This window comes from Lampris incognitus, chromosome 11 (assembly GCF_029633865.1).
Source record: "Lampris incognitus isolate fLamInc1 chromosome 11, fLamInc1.hap2, whole genome shotgun sequence".
Taxonomy (NCBI): Eukaryota; Metazoa; Chordata; class Actinopteri; order Lampriformes; family Lampridae; genus Lampris; species Lampris incognitus.
The window spans coordinates 38,608,066-38,628,390 of record NC_079221.1 but is presented as its reverse complement, the minus strand read 5'-3'; the positions used below and the strand labels follow the sequence as shown (position 1 = coordinate 38,628,390).

Below are 20,325 nucleotides of genomic sequence, written 5' to 3'. Positions count from 1 at the left end.
AGGCAGATGTCTCTCCATCTCATGTTCCGATGCTTTCGGACACTTCCAAAATAAAACGACAAACAGCTGGCTCTACAATAGCGGCAGAATAAAATTACTGTTATGAATCCCCATCTTGATATGCATTTTGCCCTAAAATGTATGCCCACAGCTATCTTAAGAGCCCACTTAGTGAGACTGGGCTAAATGCCAAAGACACAATATATCCCAGTGCTAGCTATGTGGATTGGCTCACAGGACCCCCAAGAACAGCTGCCTCCTGCAATAAGAAGCACAACCATTGACACACTGTTCACTGGTAAAACTGTTGACTAAAAAATCAAGTTTGTAAAGGCCAGGACATGCCTCTTCACAGGTACATGTATACATGTCCATCTCAGGGAAAGGTTTTTTGTTTTTTTTTTTTGGATGACCGCTGCTCGAAAAGGCCTGCAGAGACGCAATCGTGCATTGCACACCTCCGAAATTTCAACAGTGCATCCACAGGGCTGACTGGCCAAGTAGGAAAGCGTGTCTGGTAGTGAGAAAAGCACAAAACCAATACAGTAGAGGGACAAAGGTGCTGCAGCAATACACAGATGCAAGACAGAAAAAGAAGACAAAATGACACGATACACAACAAAACGCGATGGAGATATTTACAGGTTTTTCACACACTATTTTATCATTTTCATTTGTTTTAAGGTTTCTATGGCTTTTTCAATCCATTCTTCATTTTGCTCCCATTTCGTCTTGGGTACAGATCCATAGCCTGATTTAAAAAAAACAAACTATTTTGCTATGAGTTTTGTGCTCTCTGCAATAGCAGCTTTAGAGAAAATACTCCATTGGAGGACTTTGTATCTGTGTATCCACCTGCCATTGAATGTTTGTATGAAGTCTGTAATAATATCTGTGTACTAGGGTTGGGCAATAATTCACCATTTGTCATCTTTCAGTGGTATTCTATTAGGATGAAATTTAGATATTGCAATACACAATTTTGTTGTCTTATGAATTAATGACAAAAATCTGTTACTTGACATTTCTCACAAAACAAGTCTTTCAAAAATTAGCTTTGGCTTGATATACTTCATATTCGAAACAGTTCAATGTGACGAACTTCAGCTGGAGTCCTGAAAATATTATTTTTGCATATAAGCAGATATGGTGCTAAATAACAATATTGTATAAAGTGTTTTTTGATTATCGTGATAAAATCTTCCATATCACTCAGCATTACTGGGCGCCCTCTTTATATGTATGGATGTGTATACAGACAAAAAAATATATTTTTTTTTGATTGAAAGAGAGACCTGTAGTCTAGTACAGACTAGCAAAAAAAAAAAATCCTCAGGCAGGACAATAAAGAATTAATCTAATACTCAAACCATGTCCTTGAAGGAACATGTGAGCACTACTTCCCAGCAGACCAACATCTATAGCGGACATTAGTGTCGCGCACCTCGCAAACGCATTTCCGTTTAAACGCGTTATCTGGCTTTAAGGGTGGACGGATGTGTCCTGAATGATAATTTGTACTTGCCTGTTAGTGAATGTGAGTGTGCGGACGGCGGCGTTTGCTTAAAGACTGGCCCGAAGTTGTCCTCGCCTGAGGAAGCGCAGGCACAGATGAACTTTAGTAACCCGTGAGTGGTGCGACACGGTTACGCACGTCAGGTCAGCGTCAAAGAGCGCACACGACACATGCATGCAGATAAGAGCTGTAGCGTTTCAAGGCTGTGCCACTGTTAGAGCTCTCTCCTATGCTACCTCAGCTGGCCAATTCGCAGGTTTTGTCAAGACAATCCCATTACCTCCAAATGAAACTTCACCATCAAGCTGGTAAACTAGACCGTGACTGGGAATGGTGGTGACTGGCTAAACACCACAATAATCACCTGATCCGCGTTACCGTTGGCGATCAAACTCGCCTATATTGTCGTGACACGCACATGGCTCGACTTCGGCCAGCGTGCGTTGAACCGCCACCGGCGAAAGTAACCTCGCGCATCGCTCACGCCTCTGGAGAGCTGGATAGCCGGTGCGGAGTCGCCACCGGCGAGGAAACCAGACTAGCTAGCTGACATTAGCCGAGCGTTAGCCGTTAGCTTTGAACCGAGCGCTGCGAGAAGGGCAGAGATTCCTACAAACATGCGGCCAAGGTTAATGTGGGCTGCTCGGATAGTTACCCAAGTTTTGGATAAAACACAGGAGCAACGGGCGTCGACAGCGTACGTTGCAGCTAATCTGTGCGTAACGCACATTAAACACCCAGTGACCTGTGAGCCTTGCTAACAGCATGCTATGCTAGTTAGCCGGCTCACTGACAGCGCTCAGCAGCGGGGTTCTGTGGACTTAACCTACCTGAAAATCTTCCCAGTTGGAGTCGGACCAGCCACTCGACTTCCTTTTTTCCTTCTTCGCAATTTTGTCTATGCTATAGCCACGATAATACTTTGAGGAGACAGTCCTCTTAATGTGACTGCGTCCTAATAATTACTTGGGCTGATTCGATCGCAAGAGCGCTATTGTTTGTCGGTTAAAGCCCCACATCCCCTCAAACGAGTGAGCAGCGCTGACCCACATCCGGTCCTGCCTCTCATTCATTGGGGAAGAAATCGTCAACTTTTCAGCGACCTCCGCAGCCCCACATACGTTAAGTGCAATATAGACACATAATGTATAGTTTCACTAAAATGCGCTTGGTCATAGAATTTCAAGCGGCTTATCTTGGGTTATATTGTTTATACGCATACGTGTCCGGATTACCTATGTTTGACCATTAATTGGCTTTCACTCGAACTCACAAAATGAAACATGGTAACGATTGTGTTCTGTAGGGTTTATTTAATTATCGTGTTCCTTTTGGTGGGAAGGACTGCGACTCGTGCGCCCACTGTCCTCTCCAAAGCCGTGACACAGCTCTGTCACGCGGTAGCAATTTTCTACATCCTTCTGCGTGATTCGATTACGCTTGTTTTTACATTTTGTGTCACGCAAAAGAAACCCAACGTAATCGTATTCCCCAAATGCTTGTTAGAGCCTATTAGTCCACATTAGCCCTCTGCTGGTGAGTTTGCATAACTTCAGTTGAACACTTTGTTATGGAGGAGACTCTGGCATTCTGTGCCAAATCTGGAAATCCGGAAACAATTAGTGTGATTTCCCAACTTTATTTCAATTCAACTCTAACATCTTGTAGAAGTGTCTGTGCCCCACCACCCAAGCCTATGAATGAGATGAGAGAAGGAAAATTCACTTCTCAAGAACAAGGAACTACTTATCCTCAGATGGGAAGTATCGGTCATCTCAGACACTTGGAAACAAAAATAACTGGACTGAAAATTGAAAAGATTAAACATTTATTATTACTCATCTATTGCTCCATATCATAGCAGCAGCTTAAGGTTTGGCACTTAACAGCTAATACTGTGAGGACTTAGTATTACAATGGCATACAAAAACAATCTGTACAACTGTTCTTGCAAACCCTGTTAAGGCCATTATACAGCATGGTCTCACACTGACAACTATGTTATCTGAGATATGGCAATGGTCAAAATATTAAAACAACGATCATTAGCTAATATAGTCTAGATTATCTGTGCAAATTGTTTTACCTCAATTTGAGACACTTACAATGTTGATCTAAAAATTACAGTTAAAAATCATTGCATAATGTTTAAGAGGAGAAAAATGGAAACTAAATGTATAAAAAATTCGGGGCTGTGGATGTCTGTACTACTGAGGATATTAACATTAAAACATTCAATTACCATTTTGTTTAAAACAAAGCATTGTGAAATCAAAACCAGTGTACTCAAACATGAACAGGCTTGTACTATGCAAGATGTTTGACATTTCATGGTACTAAGAATCATACTGGCGCATCTGATCACTACTAATGCATCAATATGTCCCATCAGAGTGAAATGCTTCAGATGAACCACACTGTGAGACATCACAATTACATGCACATTACAAGCACATTATAAAGACACATGCTATTTAGCTGTAATTACATCATAACATATTATAATGCATTATGATTCTGATATTACTATATTTTACAGTTATTCAGGTTTGGATATTCTGATGGCTCAGCCAGTTAAACGCAAACTGAGTTAGCTCAGGCCTGATGACAGCAACCACCCGGCTGTGTGTCCTTTGCTGCGTATTCTCCCCTACTCAGTTTGTCCTTTCTAAAAAGACTAAAATGCCCAAAAAACATAAACGGTTATGATTACGTTGCCCTACAACCTATCAACAACTTGAGATTTTTCCCACATGCTAACATATTAATCGTAACAATCATTTTCTTCTTACATTGCATTTATAATGTGCTTATAATACCTTATGAGCAACACTTAACATTCGGTACGAGTCAACAATGACTTTTATTCAAACTAAATCAGGTAAAGGCCCGGTAGTACATCAATCGGTATTTACTGTGTTCTGCAATCCTAACCAAGATCAATTGTTGTATAGGATCATTTACTTGCATTACATGAAACAGGATCCAAATACACAGACACCTAAACTGTCTTAGCCTAAACATGAGTGGCTTAAGCCTATTTATTTAACCCGCATAAATGATGACAATACGGGTCATCGTAACAACACAGGACATCATTCATATGGCAGTGATTAGAGTGAGTGTATGCAGGATTTTAAAGGGTAAAACCCGCCAACCAGTGACCACTCTCATGCAAACATAGTTGTGCTCCCAAAAAGATCCCATAAGCCAGAGACAGATGACAATCCACGATGTAAAAAGTTCTGTGTTTGTGTCTGGCTGACTGCCCCGCAATTTCCTACCGACATGAGTAATGTGCAGTGCAGAAAGATAAATCTCCTTCACATCAGCAGACTTCTATAAAACTGTAGCCTTGACTACAAGGGCAGGATTCTCTATGTCTGCTTTGCTCTGAACCATCCTGAGCTCCAGCTGGGCAGGGTTAGGCCTCTTCCCAGGACCAGCCATCTCTGCAAGTGAGAGGAGGATGAGAGGCGTTCCAGAAAAAAGTGCTTTGTTTTGGAAAAAGTATATAGGATAACATATCATCAGCTCAAACTTTTCCACCATTTTGCAAGAGTACATCAAGCACTGGATGCTTCACACCAACATACAGGATGGGGTTGTAACGGGATACTGAATAAGTAATCAGAATACAGAAATAAAGCATCTTTACTCAGTCCATGTTACATTTCGAAACACCGGTGTACCAATTACATCCATCCATCCATTATCCAAACCGCTTATCCTGCTCTCAGGATCACAGGGATGCTGGAGCCTATCCCAGCAGTCATTGAGAGGCAGGCAGGGAGACAGGCCGCCAGGCCATCACAGGGCCGACACATGCACACACATTCACACCCTAGGGACAATTTAGTACGGCCGAGTCACGTGACCTACATTTATTTGGACTGTGGGAGGAAACCCACGCAGACACGGGGAGAACATGCAAACTCCACACAGAGGACGGCTCGGGACGACCCCCAAGGTTGGACTACCCGGGGGCTCGAACCCAGGACCTTCTTGCTGTGAGGCGACCACACTAACCACTGTACCGCTGTAGCAATTACAGTTACTTCTTGAAGTAAAGTTAAAATTAATCATACAATCTTTTAAAAACTATTAACGATTTTCAAAGTACCACATGCATTTAGTTCTGTGCACACCAGATGTTGGAAGAACCAACATATCCCTTCATATGAAAAAATGCAAAGACCACAGGGTAGAAAAACTGACAGAAGTGCGCTCACACACACAGAGACACAAACAGTGATCTTACCATTGGCATAGGTTATGGTCCTCTTAATGACATGATGCATGACTGAGACAGTCTTTTCACAGGCAACCTAAGATAAACAGAAAAAGAGTAAGTTACAGACACCAGGCATTTCTCACATAAAATCACTTTTATTACATACACCTAATTCAAACATATAAAAACATAACCTGTGGCAATAATGTCATGCTTGTTTTGAAGACTCTATAACTGCACCGGTTCATTATGGTGGTGCTGTGCAGCTCAGAGGCAGTCTGTGTTAGCTCAGTAGGTAAAACATGACATTAGAATGGCAACTGTTATTGACGCAAGTCCCAGTGGGGACAACCATACCAAAGAACATACGCACCTGATATACTTTAATATACTTTAATGATCCCCGTAGGGAAATTACACTGCATTTAACCCATCCTAGCTGTGTAGCTAGGAGCAGTGGGACCAACTCCAGGTCGTCTTGCCATGCCTCGGTCAAGGACACAGGTTGGACAACCCCGGAATTCAAACCCAGGACCTTCTTGCCGTGAGGTGACAGCGCTAACCACTGTGCCACCTTAACACACTTTGGATACAAGTTGCAACTATAAGTGTATATGTATGTTAACTTAACTGACAGATCTATGGTATTGCTGACCTTCAGGTCTTTTGGGTGGTGGTGGGTCCAGGCCAGTAACATAGCAGCAAACAGGTCACCTGTCCCCACAAACACAGCATCGACTTTGGGGATTTCCATCCGTATCTTCTGGCTAGAGTTGGTCCCATCTGGTTTCACTATATTAAGGCAGATGAACACCGCAAATTATATCCAAACCTGTTTATCTTAAATTGAACTTTTAAGCCTATGCAGCAAATGTTAGAACAACCACAAAACTGTCCAGACCCATGGCGTACCCACTAAGTGTGGAGCTGATCAGAGGAACAATTGCAGAGAAAACCGGAGGACAGACAGAGACTTCTTCCATTTTAGTTAGATTAGTATTCCGAGGAATTTTTAAAAGTATACAGTTAATATATTAAAGACTAATGAGGGTGTGTTTAGTAGGACGTGCATGTGGCCCTACTAAGTGTCCCTCTCAGGTCGTTCATGAGTGAGTGACCACAATATGCGCCCATGAGTGAGTAAGGGACCACATTTGTGATTGTAAGCAATGTTTACAGTGTTTCACATTCATCGTGTGCTGGTGGAAGCAATGACAAGTTGGTGTATTAACACACTAAGTAAATGGACTGGACAGTGTAAAATGTGAAATGATAGTACTGCAGCTGTCTACCTTATATTGCCCATTGTCCATCTATATGACACCTATTGCCCACCTATCAACTGGAAGAGGGCTCCATCTTCCAATGCTCTTCCTTAGTTTCTACCACTTTATTTTCCTATAAAGGTTTTTGGTGAAAACAGAGTTTGGTTAAGTTTTTCCTCATGTGAATCATGGGTCTAAGTACAGAGGGTGTGGTCTGCTGTCATTACTGTTTCTACCTGTTTTCACTGTGTGAACGTGAGATACACAGTGATGTAGGGCTATACAAACAAACTTGACTTAACATGTAAAATATTCATGGTTGTGCAGTTTGTATTGCTATTAGTACATCTAAATGTACCTATTTTTTGACTCCCAAGGGCCACCAGGTATTGGTCCCCATATTTAGAGGGCAGGTATGTGCTGGTCAGTACCACTGTCTCTGGGCCCATTTGATGAAGCAATTCCATCACCTGGAAGAGAGGGAAGATATCAATGACACTGGGGTAGTTGTGATAACCCATAAGAAGGGTGTTAAGGGCCAAGTGACATTTATTTAACCTTTTCACTTACCTTTCCAAATGACAGTTACACAGAGATTTAAACTAGCAGTGCTTGCTTATACACAAGATTTTATATATATATATATATATATATATATATATATATATATATATTGATACTCACCTCAATAGCATCGTTCTCTGTGCTGATTTTCCTGCCAGTTAACAGCCTACGGGACAAATTGAAGCAATTACTTAAGACAACACAGGTGTGGTGGACACATGAAGTGTGCAGTGTGTACAGAAGGTGCTCTATACGTGTTCATGTTTGCCCACCATAAGCCATATTACAAGACAATGGATGTATGGAAATTTGATATATGGAAGACGGGACTTGGGGAAATTATGTATTTTACCATTGGAAATACTTTCAAAATCAGACCAAGTGCCAACACGGGGATCACATTGTTTAGTCCAAGTGTCAAGTTCAATTTCAGAAATCAATCAAAACGTAGGGGAATGTGATGTGTTTGGCAAAACGCATTACTGCTGCATTTTGGCATTTTCCAAATTTACATTGATTGGCCAAAGGGGGCACAATGTCTTTCATGCGTTGTCCAATGTGTCAGCCATCATGTCGCTCTGCTTTTGATGAAACTTTAGAAATAATACATCTCCCCACTTCGTTATATTTTCAAAATTAAACTAGTATACAACACCAAAAAGCCGTATGTCAACCCTCCAACCCCCCATTCCTGTATCTTGTACTGTTTATGATGGCATTTATCAACTTCTAGTAAACAATATCAACAGCATCTGACTGAAGATTATATTTTTTTTCTCCATTTAGTTTTGGTATCCCTTCCCGACCCACTCCCCCAAACCACTTCTACCTTATTTCCCTAAACTATCTCATATAATGACATCCCTCTTTAAAACACAATTCAGCCAAGTTAATTCCCACATCTCCCCTACAATGAGAAAACCGTTGCTCTGAGCTCCAGGTTACTTGATATGGTAGTCAGCTCCCTGTTATCCCTACAATTTCAAGCGAGCCAGTATTCAGGCAATAAAAAAAAAAAAAAAAAAAAGTTACTAATGGCACTGTTCCCAGTAGTTTTAAGACAACTGTGGTTAAGTCTCTACTTAAAAAAAACACACCTCGATTCAGGGTCTCTTAATAACCATCGACCGGTCTCTAATCTTCCATTCTTTTCTAAAAACTATCTTTATGAACCTTTTCAATCGGCTTTCAGGGCCTGTCACTCCACTGAAACTGCTCTGACCAGAGTGGTGAACGATCTCCTACTATTTATGGACACTGATTCCACTTCTGTGCTTCTACTACTGGACCTCAGTGCAGCCTTTGACACCACTGATCACTGTATACTATTAGACAGAATAATTTGTAATTTTGGTGTCTCTAGCTTAACTTTCTCTTGGTTTAAGTCCTACTGATCTGTAAGAACACATTGTGTCTTCTATAATAATATTACATTGAAATTCTTTGACATTAAATATGGCGTACCCCAGGGCTCGATTCTTGGCCCTCTACTTTTCTCTCTTCATATTTTACCTCTTGGTCAAATTATACGCAGACATGCAATTTCCATTGCTATGCGGATGATACTCAGCTGTATGTGCCTATAAGGGCTGATGATCATACTCTAATGACTAATTTAGAGGCCTGCTTGGGTACTGTGAAAAACTGGATGTCACTTAACTTTCTGCTGTTAAATTCGGATAAAACCGAGATGCTGGTCATTGGCCATGCTAGACACAGACACCAATTTGATCAAGTAACTATAATAATAGACAACTCAGTGGTTTCACGAAGTGTGGCAGCCAAAAATCTTGGTGTTACATTTGATCCCAATCTTTTCTTTGATAAGCACATTAAAGAAATCAACAAGACTGTTTTTTTTCACTTACGTAACTTAGCTAAAATTCTGTCTTTTCTGTCCATAGCTGACGCAGAGACTCTATTACATGCATTTGTTTCATCCAGACTTGATTACTGTAATGTTCTGTTTTCAGGTCTGCCACATTCTAGACTAAAAGTCTTCATATGGTTCAGAATACTGCAGCTATTATCCTAACTAAAACTAGAAAATTTGACCATATTACACCAATTCTTGCCTCACTTCATTGGCTTCCTATCCATATTGGATCAGACTTCAAAGGGCTTCTGCTGACTTATAAAATCCTAAATGGGCTTGCCCCATCCTACCTGTCTGATCTCCTTAAACTGTACATTGCAACTTGAGCTCTTCGTTCTCAAAATACAGGGCTCCTGTGTATACCCAAAGTTAAAAAGAAGTCAGCTGGTGGCAGGGCCTTTTCCTATTGGGCCCTGTTCTTGTGGAATAACCTGCCTGCTGCTGTCAGATAATCAGTCTGTAGAGTCCTTTAAATCCAAACTTAAAACTCATCTTTTTGCCTTAGCCTACAATTAGTTGCCTTTAAGTTGAGTGCTTCACAACCTGTACTGTATGGTGGGTCGGTTTCTGTTCCAATGAATTTACCAAGCACTGTTCTGCCGACGTGATTATAGCACATAGATTGACTATTGCAAACTGTTCTCTTCTCTCACATGTCCTTTCTGTCTCTGAATGATGTCTTCTCCATTCTCTTCTTGTGTGTGTATGAATGGTGTGATGTGAGTCTCCCTTGTGTGCACGCGCAGTCTGTCCTCCTCCCAGGTCTCCACAGTGATGGTGGTCACCACCTGGACACTGCTTGGCATCCCCCTCATCACATTTTCTTTTTATACATCTTATAAATCCATATAATGTTGTTATCCTGTTTCAATGATATATCCTTCTCTCACTCAGATGTGTGGCTATTTTTTTGTCTACATAGTGATGCTGGTTGTGTGGCTCGGGTCCTGGGCTGGACCGGTGGTGTCTGGACACTGCTTGGCATCCTCCTCATCATATTCTTCATATATTCTATAATTCCGTTAACCTCTTTCAATGTTGTATTCTGTAAATTGTGTAAACACAACATCCATTGCAAGTTGTCCATCTTGGGAGAGAGATCCCTCCTCTGCTGCTCTCTGTGAGGTTTCTTCCTATTTTTTCTCCCTGTTAAAGGGTTTTTGAGTTGTTCCTTATCCAATGCGAGAGTCTAAGGACAAGATGCTGTGTTGCTGTAAAGCCCCCTGAGGCAAATTTGTAATTTGTGATATTGGGCTATACAAATAAAATTGACTTGACTTAAATTGACTTAAGGTACACCGTGTTGGGTTCATGTCAAAACTATTATGACTTTCTAGAAAAGGTTTTCTCCCTAAAGCTAGCGCAATTATTTTATTGACTGGCCCTGCATTGTTTTGTTTTTTTGGGCCACAACATGTTGCCTCACACCATTTTTATATTATTTTTTTTATGGTAATTGCACTCACTCTGCTTCAAACTGGTTGGGTGTAAGTATGTCAGCAACAGGTACAACTTTGTTCATGTAGACTGGTAGCAGGTTCTCTGGAACGTACTGAAATTGAGAACAAATAAGGGTTGTTTTGTTTTTTCCCCCAGAATGAGCTACATCTTTAAAACATGACACCTAGACTTGGGTAGTTTTCCACGAAATGGAAAAAATATAATTTTGAAAAGACACCAGGTAACTTATGTCATCGTCTGATATAATTATAACAGTTTTACTGCCTGTATGCAATAATTTGGAGATACTGAATGCCAAGCTTTAAATGTTTTTTTTGTTCTTTTTTCTCCAAATACATATGGAAAATAAATCTCTGAAATGGTATTTTAAGGTTTAAAAAGTTCACAATATATTAAAAAAAATCAACTTAATAAAGACTATCAAGAATTTACAGACCAAAAGAAGAACAGGGAGGAAATTATTGTTAGATACACACCATCGCTCCGTGGTCTCCCATGACTGGATCGCAAACTGAAAACAAAGGATGACAAAGAAATGCTCACAATCAAACTCTGATTTCACCCCCCCCCCACCACACACACCATAAAATTTGCCGTTCTGAATTCAATTAAGGTGTGAATTACTTTTACTGACCATACACCAAGTTTGGATTGGCCTTCTTCAGCTCCTGAATAATATCAACCACCATTTCCAAGAAAGACGTGTCCCTGCTGTACCCTTGGGATAGAGAACATCAACATGGCAACAAAAAAAAAAAAAATCAGTACAAGTACAGTAATTCTATTACTTACAACACTGGTTTTCTGCTCGTCTCCATTTTTACTGATAACTGAAAAGCCTTTGCTTTTCAATTACTACTTAACCCTATTACAGAACACCATTATTAGATACTTGAGGAATTTATACTCTTGTTGAATTGATCAAATTAAAATATCATTATTTTTGGTGTGTCTGACGGAGTTGACACAAATCAAGTTATGAAGTGAATAAATGGTAATTTTCATAAAAAGTGTTTTAATAAAAACCTGTTCCCTTACATGGTTTGTTAGCTTAGACCTTTATCTAAAAATATATTCATTTCAAATTAATGTAGAATTAAAACAAAAATAGAAGACTTAAAACATGTTTTGTCCCTTATCTCAAGAATCAGTGCATTATTATTTCAGTATTTTTACCTAAACATATTTTAATATTTTCTAATATCAGAGTTTAATCTTGCTTAGCATAATAAGGTAGACAGATTTAGCTAAGTTCGTTAAATCAAAGCACGGGTAACACGAGGAGCTGGTCTTTGGCGTGTTGACGCCCTGAACTTGGCACTCGCAGACTGTGGTTAAGGTAGAACACACCAAGATGATTTTTTTGGCAGAGTATCTTTGCAGTCACTGAAAAAAAGGAAAGACTAAACGCTCACAAGACATTTCGTAGCTAGTTTCCACATACAGAAGGTTAAAGGTCAACACACTCTGCAAAACCTGTCATACCCAGATACAGACATGAGCAGATGGTACTGCCTAGGTATTTTAATTGATGGTCATTTAACTTTTGAACTACCCCTGTGATGGACTGGCGGCCTGTCCAGGGTGTCTCCCCGCCTGCCACCCAATGACTGCTGGGATAGGCTCCAGCATCCCTGCGACCCTGAGCAGGATAAGCGGTTTGGGTAATGGATGGACTTCACATTGAAAACTTAGTAAAAAAGTAAAGAAACTGAAGCCTAAGCTAGTTTTTTATTTTAGAAACAAATCCTGCTTTTCCCATGTTGCCAGGAAAATATTGGTTGAGGCTACATTACTTCCCTTGCTTGACCATGGCGCCCTATTGTACATGCCCAGTGCTTGCATTTGCTGGATACTGTGTATCACAACGCTCTGAGATTTGTCACAGGCTGCAAAGCTCTCACTCACCATTGCACCCTATATGCCCTATCATTGGCCTGGCGCAGACTCACTCACTGGTACATACAGTGCTGCTTGAAAGTTTGTGAATCCTCCAGACATGGTCACTGTTTTTGTAAAAAACATTAAAATAAGCTTATTACACATACATCCAAATCCCAATTTGTAAAGCACACCTTCCAAATAATGGACACACACACAAAAAGAGATATATTTTCATTATTTAATTCAACAAAGGTAGTTTATTTCACAAAAACTGAAAATTTAACATGTGCAAAAGTATGTGAACCCTTGTATTAGTAGCTTGTGGCTCCTCCTTTTGCAGCCATTACTTCAACCAAACGTCTTCTGTAACCACTAACCAGTCTCTCGCATCTGCTTATGGGGCTTTTTGCCCACTCCTCCTTGCAGAACTCAGCCAGTTGAGAGAGGTTGGAGGGACATCTGGTATGTACCAACTTCTTCAGGTCTCGCCACAACATTTCAATTGGATTAAGATCCGGACTTTGACTGGGCCTATCCAGAGTACGAATCCTCTTTCTCTGAAGCCATTCCTTTGTAGTTTTGCTGGAATGCTTTGGGTCACTGTCTTGTTGCGTAATCAATTTTCGTCCCAGCTTCAACTCCCTGACTGATGGCAGGAGATTCTGGTCAAGAATTTGTTGATATGCCGGCGAATTCATGGTTCCTTGGATAATATGGAGTCGTCCAGGTCCAGAAGCAGAAAAGCAGCCCCAGACCTTCACATTTCCACCACCATGCTTCACTGTTGGGAGGAGGTTCTTTTCTTCATATGCAGTGTTGGCTTTTCTCCAAACATGTTGGTTTTGATTGTGACCAAATAATTCTATTTTGGACTCGTCTGTTCAGAGAATGGACTTCCAGAAGGTCTCTGGTTTGTCCAAGTGCTCTCTGGCAAAGTTGAAATGGGCAGCTTTGTTCTTTTTTGAGAGCAGAGGCTTCCTTCTAGCAACCCTCCCATGAATATCATGGCTATTCAATTTTCGTCTGATTGTAGATGCATGCACATTGGTCCCAGATGCTACCAGAGAGGTCTGCAACTCTCTAGAGGTGATGTGTGGGTTGGCCTTTACCTGATTTATTATTTTTCTGGTGCTTCTGGGTGATAGTTTTGATGGGCGTCCACTTCTAGGCAGAGTTGCTGTCATGTTGAAGGCCCTCCATTTGTAAATTATTTGTCTTACAGTGGCTGGATGGAGCTGGAATCTTTTGGAGATGGTCTTATATCCCTCCCCAGACTGATGGGCTATCACTACCCTCTTCTTCATGTCCTCGGATATCTCCTTTGCTCTCGGCATTGTTGATTTGTATGGGACCACAGTGGTTTGTTGGTTTCCTCTCTCTTTTAATTAGTGCAGGCCAAACCCTTTCCCAAGGATGTCTCATTTCATTGGTCTGCTTAAATGATTAATTAAGCACCCAAATGTGTTTCACCTCAGTCTGTTACATGCTTGACTTAACCAATGCAGCTGGGGGTTCACTTACTTTTGCACATACACTAATTCCATGTTTCATGTAGTTTTTGGGCTACTTAAACAAGTCCCACTAAACAAGTACATGCAACTGATAAACATATATCTGACATTTCATACATAAAAACTGGTGATGATGGAATAAGAAAATCATGGTAAAACAACAGAAAAATCTTAACTGCTCAAGGGGTTCACATACTTTCAAGCAGCACTGTATTTATTTATAAGTCCATCCTTGGTCTGCTCCCCTCATACCTTTGTGGGTATATCTCACTCAAAACTAGCCCTTATTGTTTGCGCTCAAAAGACACCCTGTTACTGTCCGTCCCTAGGGTTTGCACTGAATTTGGCAAACTGGCCTTTATGTACTCTGCCCCTGCAACCTGGAACCACTTGCAGACAGATTTGCAGCTAGATGAGCTGATCCCGATTAGAGGATTTAATAATGTAGTGAAGGATTTGGAGGTGAATTCAATTGGAATTTGTAATTGCTCATTTAGATAGGCCCATTTCCTCTTGTCTGTCTTTTTAAGCATATGATTCCGTGAGTTGCTACTGTATGTTTTGTTTTAGGTGTTTTTAATGTTTGCTTGTATGTTGTTTGCCACACTTTATTGCTCCTATCTTAGCCAGGGTTCCCTTGAAAAAGAGATCTTGTAATGGGACTCACCTGGTTTTGTGTGTGTGTGTGTGTGTGTGTGTATTAAGGGTGCTTTCACACCTGAGCTGTTTGGTCCATTTTAATTGAACCCTGGAGTGTTTCATTTGGGTAAGTATGAACACAGCAATTGCACTCGAGTGCGGACCAAAACAACTGGACACAAGGTCTCAATCTGGTTACAAACATACTCTGTGGTATGAATGTAATCCGACCTAGATTCGACCCAACTGGAGGAAGCATTGGGCAATTTTGGATTAAACCAGCTCCCGTTGCCAGCTGCGCTGTGCATTATGGGTTGAGGACAAGCTTTGTCAACATAGAATTGCTAACTGGGGGCGTCTGGGTAGCGTAATGGTCTATTCTGTTGCCTACCAACATGGGGCTCGCCCGTTCGAATCCTCGTGTTACCTCCGGCTTGGTCGGAGGTAACACGAGAATTGCCACTGAAGGCAGCACGTCTTCTTTGCGTAATGTGAAACAACACATTGTTCTCTAGACGTTACCTTGAAGCGCGTTTCAATGTGCTATTCTGCTCGTATAATTTGGCTTGGTATATGGCCCAAACAATGACCACAATTATGAACAGATGCCACTTCTGCCAATGGTCCATTTTGGATCGCTATCTTGGAAGAAAAACAAACTCTCCTTTCTCTGCTCACCAACCCCGAGATTTCTGACCAATGAACGGCGTGACAGCTCCCACGTGGCTTTTGTTGATAGATTTTGGTTCACTTGAAATTTTGCCGTGTGAAACCAAACCGAACCAAGGGGAAAATGCAACAAAGTAGCAACTCGTCCTCTGATTCGAAACAAATCAAAACGGACTACAGGTGTGAAAGTGCCCCAAGAAAAAAGGGAAACGCTACCCTGAAGGTTGGAGAAGCAAACTTATTAGAGTAAGCCAACAGTTATGAATCCATGGACCGGATTGGCAAATATGGGTGAGGAAGCTTAACAAGAAATTAATTCCCCTCCCTCACTACCATCAAGGTGGTCTTGCACAAGGCACTTAAACACCGACAGCTTCAGTGGAACTATTCTGTAACCAGGATAGTCTGTAGCATTACTTAAGAGATCAAGTATATTTGGTCGGCTTTCAATGGAAAAATAAAGGCAGAGGAAGAAACTGCAACATGCAATGCAAAAATGGGTACAACACACGAGTGAGAATTTAATAGCTTAGTCAGTAATTTTTTCATAGAACATTTTTTCATAGTGCATTTTCTCCTCTCAAACCAACCGAGACACACTAGCTATATGCCTGTAACTCACCTGTGAGGACATAGTCATAGTAGTTGACATTATTGCATTTAATGCCCTCATACAGCACATTCAGTTCCTCTGCCGTCAGCACTTGCCCCTTCCAGTGAGAATAACCTAAGACAGAGGAGATGGAGGACATCAAATATGAAGAACGGTGGCACACACGTGTCCTAATGCTCACGTCAATTACTTTGAATTAGTTTTAAGAATGGACACAGGGACAGTCCTGATAACGATTTAGGAAACGGTTTGCAGATGCAGTCAAGTAAAGAGGCATGACATTCATTTGGATAGCCTCTGATTGCACTAACAACAGTAATAACAGCAACATTCATAAGTGAGAAACTGCTATGGGGGGTTGATCCTGCCTTGTGCCCAGTGCATGCTGGGATAGGCTCCAGTATGGCTGGATGGATAGAGGAAAGGAGATAAAGCACTTTTAAAAAGGGTTCTGTGAATAATCTTTTGGTTTTCCTAAAACATAATATGACTAGTAAATATCAGCAGCGGCTGCTGGGAGGTTCAGCTCGAAATACAATAAATAAAGCCCCCACCTCCACAGACAGACAGACAGACAGACAGAGACAGACACACACACACACTCCCAGAGTTCTACTTTAAAAGCCGAGAGTTGGGGTCATTGAGTTCTTTCTGTTACTGTTTGATAACCGGTTCCTCAACAAACTAGAATTAAGCGACCGCAGTGAATGCTATCTGCTGGGGATGCTCAAAATTGGCAGATGTGGACAGATGTGTGTACCTGCAACCTCTCATTTGTTAGTCTTCCTGGCTTTGTCTGTTATTCATATAAAAAAAACAACAGGTCAAAATTCAAGTGGTATATACATTGCACCTTTAAGTCACAACTTATTGGAACAAGCGCCAGCAGACTTCGCAAATATTTGAAGAATGCGCTTTCACGTCAGAGGTGGCACAAATTTGCACAAGGTCTTAAATTATGAGCATGGCTAATTCTGAAAAGAGCTGATTAGACATTCTGCAGCATTGTTACAGAACAGTTTAGCATGTAGAATTAAATCACAGGCTCTAATCTCTACAGTAGTACTTATATTCTATATCTGTTTAAGACTTCTAGTCAGAAAGACTTCTCGTCAGAAAAATGTGGCTGAAATTTAGCCATCAGAGAGAATGTAAAACTTTGCCTTCCATTACACCCTCCTCTATTTCCCCCCCTACCAGCTTTCTGTTATTTGTTCACTACAGGAGGCCCACTCATGAATACAGAGTTAGGTTTCTGTTCAGAGAGAGAGCTCTGTGCATCTGTATGCAGAACCAGGTCAAGTGTGTTTGTGTCCATCCTGTATCCAGCCTAGTGTAGCTAACAGAGTCAAAGAGGGTTTATTCAAGGTCAAATAGTGAATGGCGGGGAGAGAAAGGAGCAAACTGAAACCAGGGCACAGGCACCCAACTTGGTTTCTGGGAAGGCCTCTTTTGTCAGGGCCCCAAGAGTGAAGAGAGGAAGAGTGGGGTAGATACACACACCATGAAATAAAGATTCATTCATGTACAACAGTCACTTGTTTGCTTGTTTCTGTGTGTGTTTCTGTAGGAAATTATGTTGAAGTTAACGCTTCAAGTTACAGTAGAAATTTTGTGCAACAACTGTTTTTATTAGGTTACACAAGTAGAATTGGTGGTGTTTTAAGATAAACTTTATTGTCCTGAAGATAATGTTCCACCACTCAAACCACTCAATTTGATTGCAAACATAGGAATCCATAAACTCTCATGACTGATTATTCAGGTGTGGCTCAGACAAGGAATGGCTTCAAATTGCCAGTAGACATGATGGAAACTCGTTCATTGAGGTTTAACATTATAGTCTGTAGTGAAACATTAATCTTTTTTTGCCCCCTAAATCTGTTCCTCCAATATCGACACAGACCACCACTACCTCACCTTATTAAGGTTCAGAGAGCAGGAGGCAGTGCTTAATCCCGTGATTCTATGCTGACAACATAAAGTTCAAAGAACAATGGTATGTGATTAACTTGCCTGAGTAATGTATGGCAAGTTGGCCACATGTTACAAACGTAGCCTTCAAAAGTCCAAAACAGCATGATCAAATTTGTAGAAACGTACAAATAAAAAAAAGTCTGGTGGTGTTAGGATGCCATTAATGTTGCCACTAACTTTTCAATGTAGAGATTGGGGTTTAAATTGTCACTGATACCGTTTTAGGGAGGTCATCTGATTCTTACATGTGACATACATAGCTTTTGTTATCTAAGTCAGGCAGATCTAAATAGTTTAAGGGAAAGCAAAAAGAGGGATTCTTCTTTATGTAAAAGTAGGCCAGTGGGTATGAGGCTCAGAGGGATGGGGGCGCAGAAAAAGATAAATGTTGCACAATATGTTAAACCTCAGTGAATGAGTGTCCATCATGACCACTGTGTCCACTGGTAAGTTGAAGAAGTCGTTCCTTGTCCAAACCACACCAGAGAAATCACTCATATGAATTTTAAGACTTCTGTGTGCTGTGACAAGTTACAAAGGAGTGGTGTGAGCCATGGAAAATAGAACACCACCAATTCTACTTGTGTTAACTAATAAAACCACTCAGCTGTTTTGCAGAGGGTTAGATAAGGAGGTACACAATGAACCTGTGTGATTGGAGAATTGCACAGAGTTGATCGAGTCCACTTCAAACCCCAGCACCTGGGAAAGGCGAAATAATGAAGCAGATGTTAAAACAATAAACAATGAATGCCTTGCTCTATATGAAGTCTGTGGTTCCCGACAGACAGTGGATATAAGACTCTGATTACGGTTGCACAATGGCAATTGTATAGTGTGCTTTATGGAGCCATACAGACCAGACCAGTTTGTAAAACTGAACAAAACCTAGAGCATTACTTTTCACCCATTGTTGTCAATGCTTTTTGATATTTCACAATCCATGTTCAAAGCTCGATAGGTAATAGGATACCTTACTGTGCTGCGTGCAATGCAATAAGTAGACAACTGTAGACTGGTCTGAACAGCAAAAGTGAAGATAGCTAGAGCACTTTACATGACAAACAAACAGGAGTCATACCCGAATAAATCCTTATTCCGGAACAGAAAATACACGCATGATTAGAAGCCCCCCCCCCCCATATTTGCTTCAAACTCAGTGTCCCATGGCCATGAAAAGACTTAAAGCCGTCAGTGTAATTTGGCGCAGAGCTGCTTACTGATCTATACCAGGCGATATGTGAGCCATGCAAATCTCACCTGCAAGGGGAACGTTGCTGCCTTGTTTCCGACGTATCCTCTGACGACGTGACTCTGAATGGATAGCACGCGACACTCCATCTCGAAATCTAATAAAAGCGTTACGTTATAAGTACCAACAAAAAAAAAACAAAATTAACCGAAAAAAATAACAAATATCGATATCAGATGAAAGCAAAGCTAAAGCTATGACCAAAGCAACGAACTGAACACACTAGCTGTCACGTAAGCAAACTCGGTGGCAGCTTGATAACTCCCCAAGTGTCAGAGGACAGGAACAGCTTTGACATTTCCACAGGACTGTCTCTTCTCTGTTCAGGCATCTCCGCGGACACCCAAGTAAATCCGTTAAATCTCATTGAACGTCAACCGCAAGAATTTTCAAAATTTCCTCTTTTTTGTATTGACGTAACACTTTTAAGGTGTTTGTAACTAGAATCAGGATAAGCATACAAAATAGGACAATTATTAATTCATCAAACTCAATGAATCGCCGAAATCGATTGGTCAAAATCAACCTTTTCAAGGGACGGCAAAACCGGAAGTTGGGGGGTCCTTATAGTGGTCCGTTGGTTTGTTTTGTAGTTTTTGATTCCGTTCATGCTGTGCGTCGCTTTTTTCTTGGCTGCATCAATTTCCCGTCAGCAAACAAAAATACCCGCTCGCCAAATGCATCCATGCCACTTTTTTTTTTTTTATATAAAAGCGAAGGCCGTCAGGACTCAGGATCAGACATGGGTCTTAATTTTAAAAGAGCGAAAACACCGTGGTCAATGCAATAACCTCCACAGAACAACTGTAGCTGCAAAACGTTGCAAAACTGCATTAGTTGGAAGGGGATTAATTGTTTGCAACT

General features: G+C 41.0%; 2 protein-coding genes across 2 annotated transcripts in view; both read right to left on the bottom strand.

Moving 5' to 3' along the window:
• LOC130120578 (1-acyl-sn-glycerol-3-phosphate acyltransferase gamma-like) overlaps positions 1-2,516 on the bottom strand; it is a 35,404-nt gene extending 32,888 nt beyond the window's left edge. Inside the window, exon 1 of the mRNA XM_056289186.1 lies at positions 2,347-2,516. The gene's annotated coding sequence lies outside the window, so the exon portion shown is untranslated. The remainder of the gene's footprint in view (positions 1-2,346) is intronic.
• Positions 2,517-3,288: 772 nt separating this feature from the next.
• On the bottom strand, positions 3,289-19,816 carry LOC130120849 (pyridoxal kinase-like). The gene is made up of 12 exons (XM_056289630.1): positions 19,685-19,816; positions 19,470-19,558; positions 18,857-18,911; positions 16,242-16,346; positions 11,551-11,634; positions 11,393-11,427; positions 10,922-11,007; positions 7,700-7,745; positions 7,374-7,485; positions 6,406-6,542; positions 5,778-5,844; positions 3,289-4,968 (listed from the first exon to the last, which is right to left on the bottom strand). The coding sequence occupies exons 2-12, from the start codon at positions 19,548-19,550 to the stop codon at positions 4,856-4,858; spliced, it is 921 nt and encodes a 306-aa protein (XP_056145605.1). The 5' UTR covers positions 19,551-19,558; positions 19,685-19,816; the 3' UTR covers positions 3,289-4,855.
• Positions 19,817-20,325: the final 509 nt, after the last annotated feature.